This window comes from Phalacrocorax carbo, chromosome 7 (assembly GCF_963921805.1).
Source record: "Phalacrocorax carbo chromosome 7, bPhaCar2.1, whole genome shotgun sequence".
Classification (NCBI taxonomy): Eukaryota; Metazoa; Chordata; class Aves; order Suliformes; family Phalacrocoracidae; genus Phalacrocorax; species Phalacrocorax carbo.
Genome location: NC_087519.1, coordinates 32876841 through 32899032, shown reverse-complemented (window position 1 = coordinate 32899032; position 22192 = coordinate 32876841). Strand labels below are relative to the sequence as shown.

Sequence of the window (22192 nt, the reverse complement as noted above, 5' to 3'; positions counted from 1 at the left end):
TAACACTCTAAAGAACTATAGCTGCCTTTTGCAGATAGCTCAACAGCTCTTTGGAGTGTCTGGTACTTATGTCGGACAATTGCCCAGTTCACATACTTTATATAAAACAAGCTCAACTTTCAGATCCTCTCTGTTTGCCCTCCAGCACACAAGCATGTATGACAGAGCTAGTCTCTTAGACAGAAAGAAAACCTTTCCAGAAGTTACACATTCTAATGTGGTACAAAAGCCCCAAATTTTCTATCATTATTTCTATTCATGAAATGTTTACCTGCCCCTTCTCAGACTGGGAACCAAAACATATGAAGTGCAGAAGCTACTAATGCAACAAGCAAGTTAACAATACACACTTACTCTGTTACTGCAACCAGCTAAGGAAGACAGAATAAACATAACACACAAGTATACAAAGAGTCCCCCAAATTTTATTTAAAGAAACATGTTCAAATGCAGCATTGAAAACAGAGAGAGTGGAATGCCAATAGCCAGAGAATTTATGCTGAGTTATGTCTTCTTTGATAAACTAGCACCATTAAATCACAAGTCACAGACTAAATTATTTCTAGAGATGTAAAAAAACTCCACCATTATAAAATTTCTGTGAGGTCTATTAACAATTGCTTCTCAATTTACTACTCCTAAAGAAATGAAAGCAGTTTAAGTACAAGTTTTCATATCTATTCATTGTTCAGATTACCCATAAAAGACAGTTTATTCTTAAGTCTTAACAACCAGATCAAGGGGGAAAAATGTCTAAAAGTCAGCTTCACAGGTCTTTACAAACTACACAAGTAGGAAAGATCTACTGTGTTATAAATATACACAGTACAATAAGTACAAGTCTGATCTTACAAAATAAGAGCTTCCTAGTCCATAAAAATACTAACTCAACTACAAAATTTTCTTAGCGTTTAGTCAAGCTGCCTCAAGCAGTCACTATATCAAATTCCTAAAACACCAATTTGTTCCATAGCACAGCAGCTTGAACATGTTCACAAGGGGAAAGAGCCCAACACTTCACCATAAAACTAACTTCTAATCCTAACTTCCCACTCAGGTTCAGTGGTAATGTTACTGTTTCCTATCTATTTTAATGTCACAAGACCTTTACATATTTCTAGACTGTGTTTGAACTATTCAAAGTGCTGAAAGTGCGATCAAAGAATAGAGTTTTGTATCCATTTTCCAGTACACCCTTCTCTGGTACTGGCAGCAATAGCCAAGTATTTATAGGTCTATGAGGTCAAAAAGGCACACTCTCCTGTGTACGTGCTCAGGTCAGCATGCACAGATACACACGTGCACTTTGCTTTAAAGACCTGCTCCTAAATATTAAATTGCTTCTTTCTGAGTAGGGAACTTCAAGAATTCCTTACAACTGGTTTAATGCAGATGCCTGGAATTTATAAACACCTTGATACAAACTGCTTGAAATGACTGAGATGGTGGTAAAAAAAATGGTTTTGGTTTTAAACTTATGGTATCCAAGTATTGCTCTGGAATACAGAGAAACAAAGTCTATGCTCTCTCTCTCTTTATCAAGCAACGTCCAGGTTACAGTAGCCCCTGTGATTTATCATTTCATTACAGTTAACACAGCACATGTGAACATACTCATATATAAATAACACTCCCTCAGTATTTGTTCTTCTGTTGGACACCATCTGCAGTCTGAATGAAAATAAAACTATTGGAAGAATGTTTCAAGCAATATCCTTTTGTACTTACATGTACAAGAAATAACAAAACTGAACTGTGTCTCAACCAGAATACAGACTTTCACTGATACACAAGTTAACATTACTTCCTTCTCACGTTACTTCCCTACAGTGGTCTTCTACGACATGCATCATAATAATTAGTGCTGTTAAAAACTAAGAACATATCCCTCTTGACAAAGTTAACAAATTTTTCTAGTGGGCACATTGGCTTGCTGGAATGTTTATAATAATCCTTGCAAAACGAGGTCTGGAATGTGACATCAGCGCCATTATACAGGATGCGGATAAAGTGTTCTTTGGGTCTCTTCCCATCCTGCCACAGCTCAAAAATTAATCTGGCAGCAAATCTTGGAAATCTGGCCTCTGTAACGCCCAAGGCACTAAGAACAGGTGACAAGGTGACATCATGTGCAGAGTAAAGAACAAATACTTCTTCTTTCTTGCCTTCTGCAATACGCTGCAGCCGATTAACAGTCTGGTTGAGGAGAGGATGAGTAGCCAATAGTGCATACAAGAAATAAAGTTTCTTGTCCTGTCTTTCTCTCTCATCCTCCAACTGATGTCTTTTGATTACTTTGAAGTGTTCCATGCCAATGCAGCCAGTTTTGGTACACGGAAAACTGACATTGTGGCAAAAATAGCACAAGAGAGAATCTATTGGGTTAGAAGCTCTCAACTGCCTGGTAGGAATTCCCACAATCTTTGCCATATCCACGTATACTTTCTCCAAATCATTGTTTTTCACCCGTAAACTGTACTGTCTGTGTTGTTCTTCTTCTAGGTAGTGGTTTCGCATAGGACAGTCGCAGCTTCCAGAGCAAAAAATGGTGCTCCACTGATGCCTCAAGTTAATTTTCTTCCAGTCAAAGTCTGGCAAAAAAGCATATAGCAGCGCCAGCGCACTCTGCAGGGTTCGACTTTTTCCTGTTGTCTCCAAGTAGAGCTGTTTTGCTGTCCAGTCACTCAGAAGCAGTTTATGTTTATTTATATAAATTTCTCGTAATAGTTGTCCATTTCGCAAGTGTTGTACAACCCCTGGAAGAGATTTTTCAAAAGAATTTAAAACACATGATTAGAATCTTCTTAGTTTTGGAGAAAAAATAAAACACAGCTAGCAGTCTCACTGCTAAATGCACAATTAGTTAAAAGGTTATGGATTTCAAACCTGAACTTCACCTACGCTTGACTTTTAGCAAATTGCACAAAATACAAGATACTTGTTATTCTTCAGTATCTCTCAGATTCTAGGAGCTAAAGTGAGATACAAATAGAAAAAGCTGGTTCCATAAAATTTGGTTAAAACCTTAGTGGTTTAATGTTTGATCTTTGGCCTAGAAACACAGAGTGTATGTGCCGAACAATTATAAAAGTAAGGTGGTTACGGAGATGCATCCAGACCGAGTCAGGTTTCCAGACAGGAGTGAACGCTGAACTCCCTGCAAATTTATGGCAGCCAATAAAGTACGAGCAGTCAGGAAATTAATACACGGAATATAAACTAGTGTGTAAACTCACAAAGCAGAGTGGTGAGGTGTGGCTATCGCATCAAACTTCCTTCTCCATCTTCCTTCAGGAAGTACTCAAACAGCTTGATAATTCTTACACTAATGCTCTGCCTTTATCCAGCTGGAAAGGAAGAGGGTGTGTATCCTTCTTACATGCCAAAACCTTTACTCCAGCATCCACTTTGCTTGTGTAATCCTCTCACAGCAAAGCAACAGGTATGAATCCTTTTTGCACCAGAACATCTACAGAACTTACTACAGGCAATAGGAGTCTCAAATAGTACCTCAGTTACAAGCTGTGTGTAATGTTAGGAAAAGTTCCTGGGTAACCTGACTAGATTTCTCCTGAGGTCACTTTTCCAGACTTGACACTGGCCTAACACAAATATTTCTTCTGATGGGATCCCAGAATATAGGAAACTTTTGGACTAAAAAATACAGGAGATTCCTAGAAAGACAGCTGTCAAAGGAAAATGGTGCTAACTCCCCAAATCTTCAACACCATTTTCACTCTCTAGTGAGTCTCCAAACCAGCTGACTACCCAGATCCACTGTGATATGCTCTTTCAGTCATTAGTATTTAAGATAAAAAGAGCAACACAGTTAAAAGCAAGGTGTGGGAATAAAATGGAATGGATCAGTGTTAAAATTTGAAAAGGCACAGAGAAGTATTACTAATGTGATTTTTCAAATTAATGAATATTTAAGAGAAAAATCCACATGTGACTAACCCTTTTCACAATCACATTTCTACCCAGTTGTGCAACAGTATGTTTCCACATGTTTGTGGGAAAGCACTTCTGTATTTCCACTTTTGACACATTGATATGAACACATGCAGAAAAATAAGTGCAGCAAACACACACATGGGCTTCAGTTCATACCAGTTCAGCTGGCTGTTCTGGGTGGAGAACAGAAACAATTCCAAGAGCTGTGGAATCTGCAAAAATCTGTTTCTTACGAAGTGGCAACTTTCTGTACTCCTGTCTTCTTACCTTTTGTTCCCCTCATATTTTCTAATGCCTGCTGGCAGTGGTCTCAGATCCTTTCCAATGCCCTTTTATCACTGCTCTGATCCAGCATTACCTCCACCTTCCCTCTCCAATTCCAAAACCTTTGTCTCTTTCTAATATTCCCAATGCCCCCAGCACCACAATACTCTCAGGTCTCCACTTACTTTCTTCTGCATACTCAAATCCCTGACTGCAAAACTCCCAGTTACTTCCCGTCTCCTTTACCCTTTTGGTATAAACTAAAGAATATGTTCACTAGCAGAGTTTGGCAGCCTTCCTCTCAGTGGTAGTATTGATGAAGTCTCAAAACTTCATTTTTTAAAGAAGTTGTTTGGAATTTATTGCTGATATTTTCGCCTTTTCTCCCAATAACTAGCTGAGCAGAACCGACAGGTGGAATAAGAACACGCTTCGTTTTCCTGTAGTGAAAATACACTAAATAAATACACCAGAAAACATATTTCATCACAAAGCTTGGGGGGGGGGGGGGGGGGTAGAGGAGGCGGAGGGAGAGGAAGAAAGCACTAGATGTTTAAAAGTCTTTCAATTTCCATAATACAAGCATCAAACGTGTCTGTTACATCTGAATCTCTCGCAGAGGACACAGTAGTTACATCACGGGTGACAACTGGCAACTAAATGATTGTTCTTTAGTTCCAGGGCAATTCTGCATTACAAACCAATCAGTAAGAGGGTACCAGATCTTTCTCAGGAGGGACTGAGCAATGCCTTTTTTCACAAGGGTGACAAAGCAATTTTGTGGTGCAGAGCAACATCAAGGCAAGGTGCTCTGACTTGTTACAAATGAAGTTCAAAGAGATGCCAAGGGTAACCAATCTGTAACAGAATGCAGGCAAGCTACAGGATAAAGCATGGTTTCTAAAACTGTTGCCACTTTCACAGTAGAGAGTCTAACACTTTATTCATATCCCAGCATAACCTAGGCTATGCCCAACATTATATGCTCCCCATAAAAAAGCATTTATTTTAATATAAAGAAAAATAGAAGAACCCTTTTCAAGCAGACAGAGCAGAGGAAAAGAACAGAGCTGCTATGGCATCTTACCTGTCTGTGTAAGCTCTCCCATTTCGCAGGAAGAATGACTAGGGTAACGAGGCAGGGTGCTTAGGGAACCATCCATTTTTGCTGCAGACCCTTTGGACATATGTTTAATGAAAGCTTCAAGCTGAGGATGAGAAGGTTTCCTAGAGAGGTAAACCAAAATGTGAACACTTCCAAAAGTGTATGGGGAAAACAGCTCAAGAGAGTCAAGTATTCCAAGTATGTCCGCTCAGAAATTTCATGGTGTGAGGTTTTTTCCCACGGAGACAACATCTGCTCTTACTCAGGACTTTTGCAAGTATGCAAAAGAAATCTCACTACTTACTAACTACCAAAGAGCTACAGGGAGACTGTTGTCTCGTCATGTTAAAATTACAATACCTTTCAGTAAGTAATTTGGAAAGATTTTTAGGGGGTTTTTGAATGCAATTATGAATACTATGTGAGTTTTAAAAAAATCCTTATCAAAAAATATTCTCTCCAGTTCCTGAAGTACCACTGCACTTCAACACCACAGCCAAAGGCACTAACAACCTATAAAGGGGTTCAAATAACCAGTATTTTAAGTAGATGATCTTGAAGGAATTCTCCGGTTTTGTGATGTACAATGCTGATTACAAGCTCAGCCTTTATTTCTAATTATTTCAGGCTTCAAATCAAACAGCACGTGTAGCCTCAGTTAAGTGGTACCCAGAAAGTAGTATCCAGGAGCCTCATTAAAATTGGAAGTCATTGGTTTGGGTATTACACTATTACTCGGGAACAACATGGCTGGACACTTAAACAGATAGGATACCCCCACAAAGCACGTATGAATACAACTGGAAAAAAGATATACACAAAAAAGTCTAGGTTAACTCACTGAAACAGAATTCAAGTCAGTGAAAGAATGCTTAGATATCCTAAACTGTTCTGCAAATTTTAAATACCCCGCAGACTCAGTTCTGTTGTACTGCCATGCTGAAAATTACATATACAAAACAGTCCACAAACAATGTAGTTGAAAGGTTTTTAAACCGTTTTTTAAAAAATGTAAAACGAAGCCTATGATCACACTTTTACAACAGAAATACATTACATAGGGATTTGTTAAATGTCAACTTTCAACAAATGTTACACAGTCACCTCTCTACTTTCATGCAGAAATAAGTCAGAAACTGTTTGGCAACCCAGCTCTGCCCCAGATGGTTTTCTCATTTGCATAGAACTTCCAGCATGAATACAGTAAATGTTTTTATGTTGCTCATTAAAAAACATATTTTTTAAAAAAAGATAAATTTGGTCAGAGAACTTTTACAGAAGTCTGCGTTTTGTGTTCATTGTTCATACTTACACTTTGCTATAATGATAAACTGTTTTGATAGAAAAACCTCAGGTCTAAAAAAACCTTCCAGAGTTGCAGGAACCACAAGAGGGAGCAATAACACCACTAAAGTAGGAGTAAGGGTCTGGAATCAAAGTTCACTAGGACAAAGACATTCATGCTTACATAGAAGCGCCAGCTGAGAAACTCTCTTAAATGAGAAAGCACCTCTTGCAGAGCTATGCTCGCAGCATGCATGTACAGGAGGTCTCATAAGAATCAGTGCCTCTTTCTTCAATGGAAAGGTAGCTTTTTGTCATATCATTTCATAAAACTTGCATTTTCCAGTATTCAATTTGCCTTCAGAAAAAAAAAATCTTGGGAAGAAAAATGTTACAATAAATTATGGTACAACTGCCAGTAAGGAAAAAATGCAAAATGGGACAAAAAGCAAAACGAGAGAAAAATATCAAAAGAAGTTTTTTGGTTTTACTTCTAATTGAAAGGAAAACCCAGCCAATCTATGGCATTCTAAATCCACAGCTTCTGTATGTTATAATTTTAACAACACAAATGAAGATTAATATTTGAGAAGCAGAGGTACATAAAAAAGGCTTTGTTCCTTTCTAAAGCAGTGGAGGCTTCCTGTTGTACTAAGCATAGGTTAGAAAGCTTAATCCAGCTCCAGATGTAAATTTCAAACAGAACTTTTTGTACATTTCACTATTTTCACAGCCCAGCAGTGCAATCTAAAAATGGAAGAATTAAACTGAGAAAATTAAATTAAACCCATTAGCAAATAGCTTTTTAAGCTTATTACAGGCGTAGCAGGCTGAACTACCAATTTTCTGAACTTCGCACTTTAAAAAACTAGATACTAATAAGCTGTCAATCATAACTTTCCTTAAACCCTGTTTACTTAATTAGAAAGTTCTGCAAATACACGCGCAAGAAAACTAGAACTGCATTATCCATTCTCTTCTTTTGCTGCTCTGCTTACAAAAAACCTGAATTCTAATAGAATCAAACCTGTACTAATAAAACTGTCAGCAATCACTTGTGGGAAGGAGGAAAGGAAAGAAGCAAGAAAAGTATTTATGTTTGTAAGTTTGTAAGAAGATTAACCTAAAAATTGGCAGGCAAGATAAACTAACATCCAAGATAAAATGATAGAATGTATGATAATTGATAAGATTATATTCCAATGCATTAATATAGCTTTTCATATACACAGGTAGAGGCAAGTTAACTTTGGATTATATTATTTTAAAAGTGAGCACAAGTTAAGCACATGCTTGCAGAAGTGAACTATGAAATACAACTGTTAGACATATTTCTGAATATAAATTCGAAGCCTACCACGTGGTAAATATATTTCAGGGAAAAAAATAAAAATCAAACAACAGAAAGAGAAGCCATTCTGCCCAAAGGGAACAGACCTCAGGCTACAATATACTTCCATCCTGAATGTAATCCTCATGTATGTAACCAAATTCTGAACATACCAGCAATTCTTATGATTAACCCCATATAATTCACCAAATTAAAACTTATTTTTCTCAACAGCAAAATTTACAGCACGACTCAGGCTACTAGCTAACAAATGATTCCTCCTCTCCACCCCAAGATTTCTCTTTTATTTAGAATATTAATCCTCTTGTTGAATTGGCCAATTTACAGATGCTGCAGGAGATGGGGTTTCTAGGCAACACATCTAAGACTGCTGGGACTGTTTGAGCAGGAAGCAAAGAAAATTACTCAGTTGTACGGTTCAAAAGACTGAAATATTATCCTTAAAATTGGATTTCCATAAAGGTAACCAGAAAACAAAAATGGGCTAAAGAGATATCCTTCTGTAATCTGCTGGACATTACGATGGTAAGATACCACAGTGGGAAAATCTATTCATAAAATAAATATTTCCAATTTTGTCAGACTGTGGAATAGCTTCTCACCCAACACCACTAGTAACAGCCATACTTTTTTTCTAAGTTTGAATATTTATTTCTTATTTTTAATGTCCATTAATTTGCCTTTTAATGACTTTATTTTTGTAAAATAAAATAAATTTTATCTGTATTGAAACTAAGGAGGCTTCTTTTCCCTCAAATAACGAATTCAGCTAGTCTCTTTGTAATTTACAAAGTAAACACTGGGGTAATAGATCCCAGATTTAATAGTGTAAGTTTTCATGCGCTAGCATTAAAATGGACCAACATTTAAATATCCTATTTGCAAAGGTCTTAACAAGCTTTAATACCAAAATGTCACCTCTTTATTGCTACACTGTAACCAGTGTACACGGAAAGAAATCACACTGTGCAACTATTTGAACTATATGTTTATTTCTGCTAGCAACTGAGCTGACACCCTTCAATAAAAATTTTCTTTTTCCTTGAGGAGTTTAGATACAAAAAAGCAGAGGTGGTTTTGGCTGGGGTTGGGTTTTTTTTTTGGTTGGTTGGTTTTTTTTGTTTTTGTTGGGGTTTTGCTTATTTTTTGTTTGGTTGGCGGGGTTCTGTTTGGTTGGTTGGGGGGTTTTGTGGTTTTTTGTTTGGTTTGGGGTTAGCTTTTTTTTTTTTTAAATGAGAAGCAAACACTAACTTGCTGACTGTTTGGAATTAGTGAGAAATATAGTACCAGAGTGAGCATATACACGACACCTCAGAAAATCTGCTGATAGATTTTGGATGGCTTAGCTATGAGGACACAATATACTGTGCCAGAAACATGCATGAAAATACATTTATTGCATCTATTAGATATGTGCAAAGGTATGAAATATAACGCATGCGTATCAACATTAAGTTCAAACATTATACACCAAAGCCTCAAATCTTGTATAGCAGCACAGAAACTTTGTTATAGGACATTTTTGCACCCCACCCCCATGAGACTAACTGAATTCAACACTTCTAGGTTGCTATTTGGGAACTGCTATGGGAGACAGTGGGGCTTTCTGCCCCTGGATAAAGTGATGCTCAGACTGTTTGAGTTCATGGAAGCCTCTTGGTAAGAGGTTAGCTCTTTGAGCTAACTGCCTTTGTTAATAATAATAAATAATAACAACAACAATAATAATGAAACACCACACCATGAAGACTATTCCTAGACTTGACAGTTAATTCACAGGGCAAGATGAAAATCATACTTGCTTCTCAGGCCTACTTGTCTCAGGACCACTCAGGAAAATATTGCTATTGATTTATATTGTCTATTTGTGAAACATTTCCTTCCCTAGTGATCCTTGTGAGTAGAAAACTGGTTTTATTAAAGTATTAAAACATAAATAGAAATCAGATCTAGAGCAGAGTTTTGTTCCTCCTTTAGGCCTAAGCTGCAAATTGGACCCAACAAGGTCAATTTCAGTAAAAATTCCCCATCCCTCAACCCTTAAGTTTATGAATTTTAGGACTACTTTTGATTAAAATTTATTCCTTGATAGGAAAGCATGTTAAAGCCTGTTCCTATCAAAGCTGTTGGACCACTGAACTATTGCCTTATTTCTGCTGTGCATACTGTAAAATGAAGTAGAGTGTAAGCCTTGTTTCTTCAACAACCCTGATGGCCAAACCACAGCATTCAACCTGTCCTCCAACTCATTAAACTTAATACTCTTTTGAGCAACCAACAAATTTCAGACTGCTTGTCTATAAAAATTGCAAAGGTAATCTAATTAAGATGAAGTAGAGTACTTAAGAAACAGATGTGGAAAGATATCTTGACAAGACTACATGCAACTAGAGTTTATCTAATAATTTTCATATTCATAAAAATTCAAGAGTGGGATAAACAATGTACTTTTACCACCATATAAGATGCTACAGACAAAAAAATATGGTGGTCAAAGTTATGATTAAAAGAAAAACTGCAGTGGACGAATTACTTTAATTATTGAGATCAATTACTAAGAGTCATTTATTTAAAAGCTAAAACTGAGCAGTTAATCAAGTAGAAAACTAAGAGCAGACTACAGATGCTTCAGAAAATTAAGGAGGGGTAAACTTTTTATTTATCTTACTTCTGTTACTGCTTAGTGCTGTCCTCTCACAGCACTATACTCGAGTTCTGCAGATCTATATGCCTCAGGAAAGAACTTGTGAAGGTGGACATTAATACAAATGAGATATTGGGTTTTTTCTTCCTAAATGGAATTTATCTATGCAAATGTCACTTTTGTTAGCAAATGCAGAATTTTCACAAGCCAAGAGGACCAAACTTCTCACAAGGAGCTGCAGAACCCTCAGTGTGTCACTTGGTGAGTAAACATGACCACGCCAGACACGCACCAAGCTTCTGACAAAGGAACGTTACCTTTTTGTAACCATATCATACCAGATTTTGCTAACTGTACCAAAAGCAAGTCCCTTTTCTCCTTACTTACAATGCAAAAAATTATTTCATAACTTCAAGCAAAAATAACATGTTTTCTGTGAAGTTCAGGTAAATTAAAAAGTGTTAGTTCAAAGGACTACACCATTTCCTTTTTAGAAGGCAAATGAATGGAAACAGCTGCTAAAAACAACAACAGATTATTGTAGTCTACAAAAAAGATACTTAAGACAGCATTAGTATTGTTGGGGTTTATTTATTCATAAAGGTCTTGCAGTTTTTACGCTTTTATAACAAACTCTACAGTGATCCAGTCTACTTCCCTGCTCTTCTGAGTCTTTAGAGAAGTCAGAAGAGGCCTTAGGAGACCTTCCTTCATCGAATTCTGGTCTGGATCATTCTTTGACCTCACTCCAAATCAAATCCACACCTCCTTTAGCTCACAGTATGACACTTCCCTCTCACACACTCTTCTCTCTCATTTTTCTGGCAGTTTCAAGACATGCGCACATTGAACCTAAAATTCAAATTTTTGTTACTAACCTTCTTATGATTAACATCAACACCTCTCAAAATGCCTTAAAGCATATACTAATTAACCCAGCATATCAAATTATAGCAATTTTCTGAAATCATTTTAGCATCTTCCAAAAACCATTTCTTCTCTATCTCACATACAAACTCAATGAAGAAACACTGCATATTTGTTTTACTTTTGACACTATAAACAGAAGATACAAAGGGAAAAAAGTGGGAGATCAATTTATTCTCCCCAATGAGCAAACACTACAGTGAAAGGATTTTAATAACATCATTCAATTAATTTTCTTGAGGAAAAAATATATATATTATATATAGACGTATATAAGTATATCTATAATATATATAAAGTATATATTAAGTGTATATATTAAGTATATATATAATATATATATTATCCCTTTGGAAATTTGCATCCAGACGATGATGATGATGATAATAATAACAACAACAACATTAATTTAAGTTTTAGATGGAAGAAATCTCCAAAGCATTTAATCCATTTGCTTATATTCATTCCACAGTTATATGTCACAATCCATAATTCACAAAACCAAAGCATGACCTCAAGGCTATTTTGCATACCCATTAGAAGTCCATGGGGCTGTAGCATAATCTGCTTAATTAATGAATTCCATCAGCTGAATGCCAAGTCAAATAAAGAACAGACTGAACATGAGCAGCATACTTACCTGAAACTGAAGTCCAGAAAGGTTAAACAAGCCAGACTTTCAGTCAGACATCTCAGCTTAATTATACAGCATCAAGATACCTTCAGTTCAAAGGCAGCAATTACATACTCTGTCATACTCTCAATATAAATACATTTACAATCAAGCACCAAATTTTCATCACAAAGGAATATAAGCCTGACAGCCAAGCTCAGCAAATAGCTTCCTGATGTTAAAGTAATAAATGTTCCATTCAAAACAATGGCAGAAACACTAACAATTCTAGCTTTATTCGGAAAGGTCAGCTTTAACCATCTGGACAGAATGGTACACAGCCAACTCCTTTAATCTTTCTGCTGCCATTTCAAAGTTGGCCAGGAGATTCTATTTTACATAAACTTCGTTCACAAGGAGACAAGGTCTTTTTGGTTCTCCTCCCATTTTTAGTGGCTGTACCCTCTACACATTGATGTCCTAATGCTGCATAAATCAGTAACAGCCAAGGGTATCTACACTGGTGGCCTCCTCACACCCTGACACTATGTCCTCTTAACTGCTTGAGTTGGTCATTCTGCTGGCAGTGTCCAAAGCTGCACTACTTGTTTGCCTTTTATGGATAGTTTTCCTGACTCCAGGGCCTTCACGTTGTACTCCTGGCCTGAAGCTCAAGTGGAAATAGCTATAAAAGCTTCTCCGACAAATACAAAACTAAGGTCTCATGTGGCACTGTAATATTGCTACTCACCCACCTTTGTCACTTGCCGTTAACATCTTTGAAATAAGTTTTCTCACGTACTTTCTAACATGACAGCTATTGAGCAAGATGAGAAGATCAGAGCCTTTAAGAACTCCAAAAAGAATCTGGACTGTATTTCTTTACTTAGTTACCTTACTTACGCTGAAAATAATCTCGCCCCTTAAAGGCACATCATTAAAAATGTTATAGCTATTAGCAAATGATTCACTTTTCATCTGGTTAGAGAAATTAATTGCCCACTGAACACTATGACAGGAGATATTTGGAGTTTGGTCTCCTGTCTGCAATCTCAGGGCTGCATATCTAACTTCAGAGAGCCTGCCGGCTCGCAGCAGGCACAGAACACTGTTGGGGTTGGGCACCTCTCAAAGGATTCAAACTTCTCTTGGAGCATGTTAGAGAAGACCACCGAATGCCATTTCTTGACAAAACAAGGATTTTGGTGGAAGTTGAAGTACAACTAAACAAAAGAAGCAGTCAACATGATAGCAGAGGAAAGTTTCGGTGTGTTTTTTTTCCCTTTGTTTTTAACTTGCACTATGTAAAAGGTCACAGACCACTGTCACTTATGAAACTTGTTCAGTATAGTCAGAAAATCAGCTATTTTGGGTTGTATTCATAGACAGGCAGTCCAAAAAAGTAGTCTCCTTTCAAAAAAGGAAGATGTGGTTTTGCTCAATTTCTCATTTTCATACTTGTATCAAACAGCTAAGAAAGATGTAAGTACATATATACACTCTAAAACCAGTAAAATTATAAGTTATTTGAATCTTCAAAATTCCAGTGCCATGTCAGCTATAAAAAGCAGACTCCTCATGTCTACTTTGCTTCCCATTTTACTCTTAAAAATGTATATGTATACTTGTATACCTTGCAGACAACAGCATATTGTGGAATATTGTATTTTTCTTCTGTTGAGAGGAAAAAAATTCTAAGTTTTCCTCTGGTTAGATTTCATAGGAAATGTAGGCAGGCAGATAGGGTAGCCTGAATATAACTTAGGAGCTCTTAAGTCTGTTTCCTACAAACAGGCAGACACACAGATGGGCTAAAACTGATGATGGTTTCAAACTTTCATAGGGTTACCACAACCACCATAGCAGTAGCTTGATTCAGCAGTTACAGTTACTACCCAGTTACTTATGGCAGAAGAATACCATTACAACACTACTACAACCGAAGACAGCAGTACAAGCCTTGCAAATTTCAGAACATCTACTAGTAACAGGGCAATTTCTTTTATGCAGCCAGATATCTGAAAAGAAAAGCAGCATATTTCAGCTTTCTTCAGAGAAAGATCTAATTTGCTGATCATTTTCTGCCAGCCTTTGTATCCACTACTGTATGTATCTAGTTAGCAAGCCTCTTGAATCAAGCTTCCCATCACCTCTATAAGTATGACGTGAAGCTTCAGATATTCTTTCATATCACTTCATATTTTAGCAACATTCTACTGTGCAATATTAGTGCTCCATTTGGTTTTTAATATACTTGAGCCAGAAATCAACACAGGACCAGATATATGAAAATTGGTTTGCTTTTCTAAATGGAACTGCTGTAGACTAATCACAAATTTAAGCTTGTACCATAATCCATCTTCTCCTCCAGAGAGATTCTTTTTTTAAAGCCCACTGAGGAAAAGCTGAGAGTATTGCTGATATGAAAGATAAAATCATAAATGCTGACGATGACGAGAGGCTACTAAAATTTTGGGGACCATGGTCCATGAATCTATCGAAACAAGAAACATGCATTTGATATATCTAAGTCAGAAATGGACTTTACTGTGCCATTAACACTTTTAGCATGACAGAGTAAAGCCACTTCTGAGTAATTCTGCACCAGAAAAGTGAGAACATCATCTCTTTGAAGACAGATTCCATGCTATTCTGGAAAAAGCTATTTATGGTATATCTACACTGCTTTGCATATCAGTAGATCAGGAGACCTGCTATGCCTCTTTTCCTGAGCAACGTTATGCAGGTACGCAAGGCGGATGCAGCCCCACTCACTGAAATCTCCACACCTGACACTGCTGAGCGGGCAGCAGGATAAAGCTATAGATTTGTTTAGAGATTTTGCTAACACGTCTGATACAGTTGAAAGAAAAATATCACGAAAAACTAAGTATTCAGTAGGTTCACTGGAAAGTCCTCTGTCGGAAAAAAAATACCACAGATTCTACCTGAAAGATGAAAAACCACAGAGAATCAAGCAAGCTGGGACAAAGGTTGGTGATTTATCTCACCACTGTTTATTTCTACATTATATTTCACCTTTATCAATGAATCAAATCTAAACAAGAGGTTCTTCCACAAGGAAGAGAAGCAATTCAGACTATACCTACAGCTCAAATTGGTTCAGGTATGAAGACAAGCATCAGCAAGCTACAAAGACATGATGTTAGACAGAAGCACACTCTACTGAAACAGAAAGGTAAATTACGTTTTAATGGCAGTCAGACATAAATCATTTATACGTGACAGTTTTAAACAGCAAGTGGTAACTACAAGGAAAGGATAGTTTTTCAAGTAGCAAACAGTGCGCTCTGTTTAACTTGCATTTTGATAGTTAAGTGTAACACACACCCCTTTTTTTTCTCCCCCTAAAAATACTTTGATACAAATCATTAATTTAAGGAAACTCTGACAAAATAACTATTAAACACAAATATCAATTTTCTGTATTCACACAAAAGGAAGCATGCTTAGTTGAAATGGAAGAGACATTCTCAAACACTGAACTTCTATTTTCAAAATGTGTAGAAGCTTATCTCAGAGGAATGGTAACCTAAATATTCAATTACATAGATTTTGGTTTTTACAGAAATACCAATAATTTCTTTTGGTCTGAACTGGTAGCAAGTAATTGCTCCTGTTTCAAAGGAAATATTGTACACCACCGATACAGGGTTGTTTTATTTAATCCACCACAATACACAAACATCAGAAGTCACAATATACTTCAAGCTGCACAAACTGCAAAAAATAATTATCAAGCAAAACACACACCTAGTAATGACAAAAGCCAAGAATATTACCTGCTAGGCAGCAACATACAGTCAATGTCAGGTCTCTTTGTCTTGGGAATGGCATATAGTGGATACCTATCGCCATGCCGAATCAACACTTGAACTGACACTAGTTTAAAATAATGAGGTGCGTTACCTAAAGTGAAGGGGACAAAAAAAAAAAAAAAGTTAAGCAACTGTTACCTAAATCATTCCCCTGCACACACATCTTCCTTTAAGAAAAGGCAACAGGTGTAATTGGCTTGATAGCTTTGGTGTTGCAATGAAGGAAAACCTCGATAAGAAATTATAACTTACTGTCCCAAGAAAGATTTCACTTTAAATTGCAAGACAATTCATACAAGACTCAGATTCTGAGCACATTCTCCATAGTACATGAAGTCAATCAACCATACAAGGCATTATTCAAGCCCTGGTCTCTGCCAACACGATAAGGCTACCCTATTCTTATGATGCCTCTCTTCCAGACCCTTATCATAATGACAGATTTTGCATCATGACTAATCTGGAGCTTTCTGATCGAGTAATTTTTTATTTATTTTATAAGCATTAGGGGAATATGCTAATGAGCAAAATCATTCAGGATAACTTGCTGCTGCAACAACTACAGGGTGAAGAACGCAAATGTGTCTTCCAGCTGACCATGTCTAATAGTTTGGAGTTCCAAAATGGAACTACTTCTGGTCGGGGGTTTGGTGGTTTTTTTTTTCAGAACTCCAAGTCAACTGTTTTTCAGAGGTTAATAATACAATCTGCAACACAGCTCACTTAGAATAAGCATTATAATTCAAATATTAAATACCTATATCACTCACACCCCTTTCAAATTTAGGCCTCCCATTGACCATTAACTAGAAGCAGAATCAATTCCAAAAAATCAAGACAACAAAGAGCATAAGAAGGGAGGCAAAGAACAGCAGCACATTTTGAATTATTTAACATAATTCAGCAACCAGATGGCATTTGCTGTACCTTCTCCAAGCACCAAAGAACTGACAATGCATAAACCTACCTTTTGCAATGACAGCACACAGAAGCAAGCAACTAAACTGACACTTCCATTCACAAAGCTTACCTTCCATGCTGCGTTCAGGAATGGTGGGAATATTGCAGTAAACACGAGCTTCATAAACAGGATCTATTGCAGGAGGCTCAGTCAGCAAATCAGGCATTATTCTCTTTCGGCTTTTAGGATTCAAACCACCGTCCCTGATGGGGTTTACTGGGATTAAATGTACTGAAAGACACAACACACACAGCATATACCTTTAGGAGGCTTTAATGACATGTAGGACTACAACTTTTTTTTTTTTTTTTTTTTTTTTACACACTAGTAATTGTGCACAAAGACTATGGTTTCCGTCAAAGGATGACACTCTGCAGTTTAGGTCTTTGCTGTGAATTTTTCATGATTTGCATAGTCATGAAGGCAAGCCCAGAGAGCTCTTTAGCAAAGTCAATGCTTGGCTAGGACTGTAGAAATATATCTGGATACAGAACAACTCTTGCCTGTCGCACTTTTCTTGAACCTGCTTTTTCTGTCAGTCGCTCATGAAGGTCTAAGATCATGAATAGGAAGAAAAGACCCATCACAGGCCCAGCTGTGTCTCATCATTTTAACTTAAAAACTGATGTTGAAGGACATCAGCAAAAGACACAGCACAGTTATGACGATGGTCCTACAAACAATTGGGAAAACAAAGTACTCAAGATTGAAGGGACTGGATTGTCCATCATTTTCTTTACTAATCCCAATCCTTGTATGGCTACCTTGCCAGCCTTAAATAGTCTCACTTACCTAAAGAAAATGCCCACAAAATATATTTACTGAAATGTAACTGAGACTACCACAAAAAATGTTAAATACAAAGAAATGCAATTAATGCTTACACACAGCAGGGAAATTAACAGAAATACCACCACTAGTCTTCTGACACGTAGAAGCATGCTAAAGCATTTCTGAATTTAAGACCAGAGTTGTATTGACAATGTCTTTTTACCTTGTCTTAATGTGAAAGCAGTAGTTAACTTATAAGCTTTACAAGAGTAGACTTGCTGTAGGGGAATAGACGGATCGGCGACCGGAAGATCACGGAATGTGACGGAAAGATAGACTCCTCCCCATAGGAGTGGCAGGAACAGGAAGCGCAAGAGCTATATAAGCGTGTGACGCAGCTAAATAAACGGACATTTTGTATCCATCATATTGATGTCTGTGCATCACTGTCCCCAGGGTGGGTAGAGCCCTGTGTCCCGGAGATATGCGGCCCAAGATAAGTTCTCCCGTAGAAGCGTACAGCTACAACTTGCAATAACAAATGCCCTTTTTTTTTTTTCCCTGTTAGTATCTTCTGGTATTTGAATGGGGCAGGTTTAGAGGTGAAAATGAGGAGGAAAAAGTGTTGCTCTTTTTACCCCATTAGTCTTCTGTGGTGAGAGGGGAAAAAAAAAAAAAAAAGCGAAATATAGATGAGAGAACAAATTTCAAAGCAGAATTTTCCTAATTCTTCTGGGTCTGTTCTTCAGTTTCAACTTGACTCCCAGTCCTAATCTAAGAGGTGAATTTGTTCCACAATAGAGAAGTGTGTGGACAAAGAAAACCAATGAAGGCAAACTGAAGTGAAACACAGGAAGATTTTAAGAGCACATAGCCATTAATATAACACAGACCTTTCATTCTCACACTACAATACACAACTATAAATATTTTTATGTGGTTTCTCTTTGCCTGCCAAAACCAGAATTCAAGCATTTTCCATACCCTTGCTAGTGCTGTTGACATGGCTAATACCCACAAAGTGCAATGACTAAATTTTGCTTAAGCTGTTTCAGATTTTGCATACGACTGCCCACAGGACTGTGCTTGGTGAGAATATTAAACTGTAATTTTGACTTTGGCCACTTAAACTGCAGGGCTCAATTGCCATTCCAGCATTTATTTATCAGATTAATTTTTTACCTCCTTCCACATTATTGTTAGACACTGCAAACCACTGACCAAGAAAAATAGCAGTAAGACAGAACCTTGGCAATATCTATCAGAGGCTAATAACTCTGGCTTGAAGGGGGCTTGCAGCAGATTTGTATTTGGGGTATAAATCCCAAACCTAAGAATATGTTACAACAGTTGCTGGCCTCTGCAAATAAACAGGATTACAAGACAGTAGTTGCCTAAAGAGTATAAATGGGAAATTACAGCACTTACATTGTATCGGTCAAGTTTTCTGGCCAGAAGAGGTTAGGAAAAAGAACAACTCTCAGCTTTCTGCTAGTTTTCTCTAGAGCAACCCACAACATTGCTACTGATCACTTAATGTCACAAAAACGTACAAAGTTGGCTTAAGTACACATGGAGGTAGTGTTCAGTTCAGTTCAGTTTTGACCTGTGAGAGTTTCAGAAGACGGGGAAACCACACCCCAACAGCAACAGCTATGGACTCTGGCACTAAAATTTGGTTGGAAATTCTAAAAACAAAATAAGAAACCCAATTTTTTTATCTAAGGCAGTTTTAACTACAAAAGACTGAATAGACCATATTTTTGCACTGAGACCATTAACTACAAGAGTCAAGAGATGCATACATTATTTTATTAAGATCAAGTCCCTACAATGTAAGGGGCCAAATATTTTGTTTGTAGATAGCAAGTCTCATATCTAATCAAATTACTTGAACAAATACTTTAACACTGCCAGACAAATTTAAGAATAAGGAAAAGCACTAAATCTTACAAAGAAGAATCTATTCTATTTAAAATATTAAAAATAAAATTGAATATTAAAAAAGCACCTACAGGATTATCAGATTACAAGTTTGAAGTTTAAAAAGCCATTGACAAAATACCCTTATAGATTCTTAAGTCAACACAGCAGTTATGAGTGCAACATAAGACTATTTTGTGGACTAGAAATGGACTCAGAGATTAGGAACAACAATAGTTCATGTCACTGATGTAAAAAAAAAGATTTTATTAAAACCTATCTTATTCTAAATGCTGCTGCTAACTACATTTATTGATTAGTTAGCATAAGAGAGTAAATATTGCCCTTATTGTATAGTGAATAAGCTTGGCTTATACCAGGGAAGAAGAAGGGATAAAACGTTTCCCCACTAAACTACTACCACTCTGTCCATGCCTAAGTACCTCAGATTGGGCTAAAGGAGCTTCTAACTTTGAACCCATCTGGAGTTTAACTGTGTTGCTGGATTTCTGAACATACTTAAACAACCTGATCTAAGGAAAAACGTCCCTGCCCATGGCAGGGGAATTTGTCTAGTTTATCTTTAAAAGGTCCTTTCCAACACAAACCATTCTATGATTCGACTTAAATGATTTAAATTGTTTGTATATTACAAAGAAAATTATCAAGAAGGTCAAAAAACTCCAGTCACCTAAATAAGCAGTGTCATAACAGTATTTACTTTTAGCATACTCAAAAGAACACATATTGGGGAAAAAATATTTTTTAAAAAATCAACCAAACTACCTATGCAAATACCTGGGTCTTCTATTTAACTATGTTAAATACAAACAGAAAAAAATCATATGATCTGGGCACCAGTCTAGGCAGTCCACTGAAAACCTCCACCAAATGTATACACATAAAAATAGCAAGTATTTCAGAAAAGGAGGAAAACAAGACCAAGGAGAGATTAATTCCAGTTGGAAAGCTGCCTTGTGTTTGCTCAGCCCTATAAGCACGGTGACCCTGAAGAGCCCACCCAGCAAGGCTGGTCCTCCTCTCCCCCTGTTAAAGCTACCCAAAAGCTGCAACAGTCCTGCAGTTTCTGCGCTTTGGGATGAGGGCCCCGAGTAACACAGCCCCTCTTTGTAGTTCTGCCTGGTCCAAACAATGACAGAGGCATTTTCCATACTGACAGCTGAAGTCTCAGTTGTGTCTCAACTGTTTTCTCATCTTCTGCCATTCCCTGAACATTGTTAGTGCCTCACATATTTATGATGCTTTCTCCTTTCTCCCTCCCTTTTCATTTCAAGTACTTGGGCTACATGCTCCCTCGCTGTCTTAATTTATCCTGCTTCCTAGCTGCCAAGTCCTTCTCCGCATGTCTCATCCTCTCCAGCTCCCTACTGCACAGAGGCTCCATTTGTTCCTCCATTTTGGTAGCCCTTATACTACATAAAGCAGTTATTTAAAGCTCACCGAAGAGCTGACTGTCTATTTGCACCTAAGTATTTCCTTACTGAAAGTCCTCCTCTGCAGTCTCAATCTCACTTTGTCCCCCAGGTGGGGATCCTGGTCCATACGTAACCGGGGAACCCACATGGAGTATGGGACTGACACTTTTCTCAGAGGAGGAAAGAAAAAATGGAAGGAAAAAAAAAATTCCCTCACAGAGTTGAAATTCATCTTTTACCAAACTCTGTTCTGCTCTTTCAGCTGTAAATCATTATAAGATCAGAATTCTATTATGTAGTTTTCACAGAACTTTTTAGCTTAGCACCGTTTTATTACTTGTTCTATTAGTTTACAGTAACACGCACTTGCCCCAAACAGCAGTCTGCCAACATGTATGTAGTCATACTTAAATCTTCGATTAAGGGAGTTTTTGAACAGGATCTTTACACTGTTGTGCCTTTCAAAGCTCCTGTTTTACTAGGACAGGACTACAACAATGTAAAACAGAAATGAAACACATTATTTTGATGTGCATTTCCCAGAGCAGGGCAGTTAATAAAACATATCTGAAACATACTTTGTGATCTAACTGGAAACTTTGCCAACACTGAAACTATAAGCATTAAATTATAAACTATAACATACACATTATTATTGAGGTAGTTTGACAAAAAATATATTTTCTCTCCCCTTTTGACTTCCCAATATTCAAAAACTTATTTTTAAAACTAAAGAAGCTACACAGAAACTACTTTAATTTTGAAAAAGTTCTATCTAGGAAAAAAAGTAGAAGGCTTACAGAAACAATGAAATGAAAGACACCTCAATGCAACTCTGCTCAGTGTCCCACCAAGTTAAAATTGTTTGAATCACAAAGTAAAACTAAACACACGAGCTGGTATCAGACAAAAGTAAGAGCTGATAGAACAATCAGCAAATGCTGTCCTGTGAGAGACGGGGGGCACTGGTCACACAGTAGAATAGCTAAATACTGCTGTAGGATTTTGTTTAAGTGAACAAAATCAAGAGGAAATAAAACCCAAACCGTGATACTAAGTTTAATTAAACAAAAAACCTCCAGTAATTTCTGTGTTAGATCAAACCACTTACCCTACAGAA

General features: G+C 37.1%; 1 protein-coding gene across 5 annotated transcripts in view; it reads right to left on the bottom strand.

Moving 5' to 3' along the window:
- Positions 1–405: 405 nt before the first annotated feature.
- PXYLP1 (2-phosphoxylose phosphatase 1) overlaps positions 406–22192 on the bottom strand; it is a 57849-nt gene continuing 36062 nt past the window's right edge. For all 5 annotated transcript variants that reach the window (XM_064457355.1, XM_064457356.1, XM_064457357.1 and 2 more), the window contains 4 exons: positions 17012–17173; positions 15946–16072; positions 5306–5445; positions 406–2756 (listed from right to left, as the gene is read on the bottom strand). In XM_064457355.1, the coding sequence (XP_064313425.1) occupies positions 1825–2756; positions 5306–5445; positions 15946–16072; positions 17012–17173 (1361 nt within the window). In that variant the 3' untranslated portion in view covers positions 406–1824. The remainder of the gene's footprint in view (positions 2757–5305; positions 5446–15945; positions 16073–17011; positions 17174–22192) is intronic.